Source organism: Pollachius pollachius (genome assembly GCF_949987615.1).
Source record: "Pollachius pollachius genome assembly, chromosome: 6".
Classification (NCBI taxonomy): Eukaryota; Metazoa; Chordata; class Actinopteri; order Gadiformes; family Gadidae; genus Pollachius; species Pollachius pollachius.
The window spans coordinates 24686962-24693942 of NC_136939.1; the positions used below are offsets into that span (position 1 = coordinate 24686962).

General features: G+C 42.6%; 1 protein-coding gene across 7 annotated transcripts in view; it reads left to right on the top strand.

The window, feature by feature from the left end:
- The window catches only part of LOC307076910 (uncharacterized protein), a 46129-nt gene extending 40900 nt beyond the window's left edge, over positions 1 to 5229 (top strand). For all 7 annotated transcript variants that reach the window (XM_079738142.1, XM_079738141.1, XM_079738143.1 and 4 more), the window contains 4 exons: positions 1082 to 1255; positions 1777 to 1950; positions 2121 to 2167; positions 2695 to 5229. In XM_079738142.1, coding sequence (XP_079594268.1) covers positions 1082 to 1255; positions 1777 to 1950; positions 2121 to 2167; positions 2695 to 3248 — 949 coding nt within the window. In that variant the 3' untranslated portion in view covers positions 3249 to 5229. The remainder of the gene's footprint in view (positions 1 to 1081; positions 1256 to 1776; positions 1951 to 2120; positions 2168 to 2694) is intronic.
- Positions 5230 to 6981: the final 1752 nt, after the last annotated feature.

A 6981-nucleotide genomic window follows, 5' to 3' on the forward strand; every position in this document is an offset into this window, starting at 1 on the left:
ATGACCATTTTGTTATTGTATGACTACCACATGGCTATCATTAGGTCGACACCATTAGCAGTGCCAATTTTCAGATCTGTACTCTTTTAAGAAAGCCCTTAATTCTCTTGATGTTGAATTTTCTTGATGTTGTGTGCTTATCAATCGTCATTTTCACCATGTGAATGAGGCTTTATGCAGTACTGGAATGTCAGTGGCTCAACGGGATAATGCCGTGTACTGGTGATCCATAGGTTGAGAGTTTGAATCCTAGAACATTATGAACAAGCTGAACATGAAATTCTGTCATTGCCACTCATTTAAGAAACACAACATTGAACAGGACCTGAAATTCATCAGGCAATCAACATTCCGCCTCATTAGTTTCCAAGACTGCCAAAACACAGTATGGCATTAAGGGGAACTTCTTTGTTAACCATTTTTCCTTCATTATGAACTGTCATATTTATATTTCTTCCGTTAGTGTTCTTGACAACAAATTTTATTTCTACAGAATCTCAAAGATTTTTCAGGTATTTGCTTTTAAGAAAGCCCTTAATTCATTTGAGAAATGTTTGCTTGGAGTTTTCTGGATGTTGTGTGCTTATCAATAGACATTTTCACCATGTGAATGCAGCTACAAATCCGGTTTTTCAGTGGCTCAACGGGATAATGCCTTGTACTGGTGATCCGTAGTTTGAGAGATCAAATCCGGATTAGTCAATTATGTACAAGCTGAACATGACATTCGCCCATTGCTCTGCAGCCAGGTCATCTGAAAGCCGTGGCACATTATGGCATTAAGGGCAATACGAACTTCTTTCCTTCATAATTATATGTCATGTTTATATATCTTCCATTACTGTGTTCTTGACTTTTTATTTTGCTCGGACCCCGTTAATAACCGCTTGCGGTTATATTTATTATTGTTATTAATATTATTCTAATGATAACTTTTTTCATCTATGTGGCATCCATAATTAATATTTAAAGACCCAGATTATTCATACAATTTAGTATTTCATGTATATTAAAAGACTGGTAACAATTCTCATAAAATTTAATCACAGTACCTAACATGTTGTGTTTATTTTGTGTGAAGGCTGAATAGCTGTCATCTGTCAGCGAGATGCTGTGAAGCTCTGGCTTCAGTTCTCAGCTCCAACTCCTCTAGTCTGAGAGAGCTGGACCTGAGTACCAATGGTCTACAGGATTCAGGAGTGAAGCTGCTCTCTGCTGGACTGGGGAGTCCACACTGTACACTGGAAACTCTCAGGTCAGTTATCAGCCTCTTCTTCAAACTGATTATTCTAGATACCAGTAAGTGCTGCCCCTGCCTGATGCATTTCTGTTGCTCTTTTCTCTGCTGACAAAACACTCCATGGATCTACACAATGTTAGAACTTGACGTGAAGATACGGTCTTAGCGTACCAAAAACTGTGTGGAATTCTCCTGACTCTAACCGAACAATATCTCATTGAGTTGTAGCTATTGAGAAAGGAGCATTTGCTTAAGATCCTGTCACATCCAAGTGAAGGAAGTTCTGCTGTCTGTGATGATGTCATCTCCCACTTCCTCTTCCTGTTCTCAGACAGGGTGACACAGCTTTGTCTCCATAAAGTATCAGTAAAGCTTTTACTTGTCCTCCAAATGGATGGATGGATGGATGAATAGGCTTTCTAAATGTGGTTACTTTAGTACAAACTGCTCTCAATCAGATAGAATAAATGGTGTGTGTGTGTGTGTGTGTGTGTGTGTGTGTGTGTGTGTGTGTGTGTGTGTGTGTGTGTGTGCAGGTTGTCTTTCTGCCTGATCACACAGGAAGGCTGTGCTTCTCTGGCCTCAGCTCTGAGCTCCAACCCCTCCCATCTGAGAGAGCTGGACCTGAGCTACAATCACCCAGGAGACTCTGGAGCTGCGCTGCTCTCTGCTGGACTGGAGGATCCACGCTGGAGACTGGACACTCTCAGGTATGGAAAGGACAGCTCACAAGTCAGGGACAATGACTCCTACAAGGATTCAAGCCACTGCTAGATGAAGTGGTTTGAAAAGGCAGAAGGCTGTTGTGTAGAAAGTGATGAGACAGCAGACGATGAAGGTGAATGATTCAACATGCTGCTCTTACATTGTTCCCCCCCAGTGTGGAGCAGGGTGGAGTGTGGAGGCTGAAACCAGCTCCAAAGAAGTGTAGGTGTCTGTTTAGTTTGATTCATCACAACACACACAAACTATTGAGACGGAAAGTCAATCCACCCAGCAGGAGGTCACGTCTGTTCATTCAGATCCTACTGGGAATCCTACTTGCTTATATTAATATATTCATATTGTGTGACCACAAAACTGTGATATTAACCAAGCCCTAACCAAGTAGTGTAATTATTGAGGGAGTAAATGCACTTCACACATTTTTCTTGGTTTCAATGTTTTGATTGGGACAGCCACTCACACACATGGGATTTCCAATTAACTATAACTTTAATGATTTTAAACACAATGTGTTCTATTGCTTAATCTACAGCACATGATTCCACTATAGTACCTATCGCATTTTTGTCTTTCTTTTGTCTTTCTATGTTAATGTTTGAAGAAGAGAGAGCGACCAAAAAAAGAGTATGAAAGAATAAAAAGAAGAAGAATGCAGGAGAACAGTACTAGTGATGATGAGGATAGTGATGAATGGTACAGCAGCTAATCATGTCTAGTTCTCCTGTCAGATGCCTGTGAACTCACACTGGACCCAAACACGGCCAACAGACAACTCTCTCTGACTGAGGACAACAGAAAGGTGACAGTGGTTGGAGAGTACCAGTCGTATCCTGATCACCCAGAGAGATTTGATTCCCAGTTCCAGGTGTTGTGTAGAGAGGCTCTGACTGACCACTGTTACTGGGAGGTAGAGTGGGTAGGATGGGTTTATATAGGAGTGACATACAGAGGAATCACAAGGAGAGGACGGGATAACAACTGGCTTGGAGGGAACAGCAAGTCCTGGAGTCTTTATTGTTGTGATGATAGTTACACTGCCAGGTACAACCGTAAAAACATAGCCATACCTCTCCCCCCCGCTGGCTCTAACAGAGTAGGAGTGTATCTGGACCGGCCTGCTGGCTCTCTGTCCTTCTACAGAGTGTCCCCAGGTGGAGGAGGGTCCTCAGACACACTGACACACCTCCACACCTTCCAGACCACCTTCACCCAGGAGGACCTCCTCCCTGGGTTTAGGTTCTGGAGGGGTGTTGGTCACTCAGTGTCTCTGTGTCGGTTGTAGAAAAAAAAACGGGCGGACCGGCGGGCGGGCGGGCGCGCACGCGCACACACACACATACAGACACACACACACACACACACACTGCTTTTGTGTTAGAGGAGTGGTTTTCAAACTGTGAGGCGCGCCTCCCCTGGGGGGCGCCAGAGTTCTTCGGGGGGGGGCGCGACGTGAGAAAAAAGAAACCAGAAAAAGTAACAGAAAAAAACCCAAAGAAGACGAAGACGAAGACGCAAAGTCAAAAGCTGTGTTCGAAATCGTTCCCTATTCACTCACTCACTATTCCCTATATAGTGTTTACGATATAGTGCACTATACAGGGAGTGAACAACCGAGAATTCGGACACTACGCTGAACATTTCTAAACGTCTTTTGCGTCAGTCAATGCGCCGGGTATTTGTGTGACGCAGACAGATGCGCCCTCATCATGTAAACAAACCGGGCACCCACGAGGTAAGCTGGAGGTTGTATTGATGTTGAGTGTTATATTTCCTTGATCAAGTTTTTTTTTTAACTAATTTTGAATGGAACATTGTCTATGTTAAATCCTAAATAAATTGTTGACCTTTCTAAACGAACCATCATTAAATGTATACTTTTTCGCGGTTATTCAGTTTCTTCTTCTCCTCCGGAAAAACATGACCGCATTGCATTGTGGTATAAGGGAGTAACAAATTTGGGGTATTTTAAATCCACTATATAGTGAATGAAATTTACCACTGAGAATTTGGACACCACCTCAAAATGGCGAGCACCCTATACTATATAGTGCACTATATCCGTGAAAGGGAACGATTTCGAACACAGCTACACAAACTCATTGCTCCCACTAAAGTAGAGGTGAGCTAAAAAGGAGGCTAAACTTGCAGTTTACAGATTAAGCTGTTCAAATGTATTTAAAAAAAGTTAAGCAAAAACATGCTTAGATAAAGGTGTTAAAATGTGTTAAGAAATGTGTTTAAAAACTCACAAAGATGATTTGAATGTTTAAAAAATGTTTAAAAAATATCTTTAAAATGTTTCAAAGATATCTTTACAATTTTTAAAAAGTATGATCATAGATATTAAAAATATGTTAAATATGATCAGAGATGTTTAAGATATGATCAGAGATGTTTAAAATGTGTAAAATAATTAAAAGATCTTTCAAAACACAGGGATTTAGAACTTTTTTCGGGGGGGGCTGAAATTTGTTCTCTGAGGGTGGGCTCACTCTCATACTTTGAAAGCCCTGTGTTAGAGGATGAGGGGACTGATGACTCAGTTTCTCTGAGGCAGTTATAGTCTCGCGCTCTCTTTTTTTTCTCTCTATCCCTCTCCTACTCTTTCAATCTCTTTCTTTCTCTTTCCCACTGCCTGTCTCTCTTTTTTTCTCTCTATCTCTCGTTTTGTCTCTCCTGTTCCCTCTCGATCTCACTCTCTCTCTCTTCTTTCTCTCTCTTGTATTCTCTCCATCTCTCTCTCACTGTGTGTCTATGTCTCCCCCTCTCTTTTTCTTTCTCTCTCTCTATTTTGACTGGAAAGTATAACCATGAAAAGACTTTTAAGATCTTCCACAGTTAGATAAGCACATTTATCATTTGAAATGTATATAAAAAACCTGTTGATGGTAAATGTTTGTATATTTTCAGACATCACCAGCTTTGGTCTTAAGGGCTCTGATATCATCATTTTTGTCATAATCCTAACAAGGAACCTGATTTAAAGCAGATTTTAAATTTTATTCATAATAATAAGAGGTCTATGGGATAATGTTGCATGTTGTAAATTACTTTAAACTGAGTGTTGATTCCTCGTGTTCTGTTGGGAACCAAACGGCAGGAGAACATGTTCAGTTATTAAAGATAAGTGCACACCTGATGATTTGTAAAGTCTGCTGCTTCTTTTGTTTTAGTCCTTGTGTTTATTGTGTGCATGTAAGGGACTATTTTTCTGTTGTATTTGTTCATAAAGCTTAATGTTAATAAACAACTCAGTGGATTCAACTGAAAGTTCTCGTGTGTTCAGCCAATTATTATTCTCATTTTATTAGTAAATAAGGCTAACATAAGTGCCTTAAGAATATAATGTATTAATCAGAAATTATAAATAAAACAACAAGGTGGGGTTAGGTTAGGGTGGGGTGGTGCCTCAGTGTCTCTGTGTCGGTTGTAGAAAGAAACCACAGACAGACGGCCAGACACACACTCTCTTTTCCTCTCCCTGTCTAGCTCTCCCTCTCCCCCCCGTCTCCCTCTCCCCCCGTCTCCCTCTCTCCCCCCCGTCTCCCTCTCCCCCCCGTCTCTGTCTCCCTCTCCCCCCCGTCTCTGTCTCCCTCTCCCCCCATCTCCCTCTCCCCCTTCTCCTCCTAATCAGAAATAATAAATAAAACAACAAATGTTTTTCCGATATTATTTCCCTCTCAGCCAACAGGGGGTGCTGGCACACCTCTGGCGCCCATGTGGATTTGTATTCACTTTCTGTAGCTTTGGATGAACGCGTCTGATAAAAGACTAAATAGTAAAATATGAGGACCTTTATCAGAGGCGGAGTGGCCATCGGGAAGTTCGGGAGGTTTCCCGGTAGGCCGGTCCACATGAAATGTAATTTGGGCTGCTGTAGTAATTTGGGCTGCGGGCACGCCCTAGTGTTAGGAGCCATGTAAGTTCATGTGTGTGTGTGTGTGTGTCTTGCCTCGTAGAAGGATAGGGGGGGTCTCACTCTTCTCAGCGGGGATGTGGGGAACCTCCTCCCAAAGGGACTTCGCCCTGGCCCCGGCCTCCGCCCACACCCCCAGACAGCTGGGGACGGGCCCCATGTCACAGCGCCACTCCCCTGTGTGGTTACACAGCCTCTGGAAGTCCTCCAGGCCCCTAGGGGGTGACAGTACAGTACAGGCACTTCAGTTTGGATAGAAAAATGTAATGTATATATATATTTGGTATATATTAGTGCTGTCAGTTTAACAAGTTATTAACAGCGTTAACGCAAACCAATTTTAACGGCGTTACTTTTTTTATCACGTGATTAACGCTCTTTTGGCTTGGCAAACGTTGTAGTTTTTTCACCTACTGCCTAACAACAACTGGTCACGTTAGAAAAAGTACAACATCATACCGGATCTAGCTACACCGGAAACAAAACAACAAGCACGCCGCACAAACTTGTTGGGGCAAGCAAGGATACGGAGCGGGTTAAAAACTCCTTAAAAGTGTGTGTGTGTTTGTGTGTCACTCTGTTCGAGCCTGCACGAAAGTTCAATGTTGTCATTAGTTGTTACGTCTTTCTGACCAATCGCAGTTCAATGCCCACCTGGGCTGTGCCGCTTAGTTACTCCCCTCTAGACAAAATCGACTTGGTTGCGACGTTGACAGTTTGAGTGTTGTGTCTGTTGAGTGAGTTAGAGGTTGCGGGCGCACAGCTCAGGCTGCCGGACGGAGCTGCAAGGAATTTTATAAACGCAATATTGTTATCCCGCAGTAATTAGCCCAACAGCCCCAAAACGTTTACGGCCCACCGGGAATTCTCCCGACTCTCCCGATTACCACTCCGCCACTGTGCGTGTGTGTGTGTGTGTGTGTGTGTGTGTGTGTGTGTGTGTGTATGTGTAGGCGTTATTCGATAGCCTGGTAATGTGTATAGGCCTACGTATGGTAGGAATATTCATACTGGTTTAAATAATTAATGTTATAGTAAAAAAGCCTGGGCTATTGAAGTTTTACGGTAGGCCTACCACTGTCATGCACCTACCTGATGT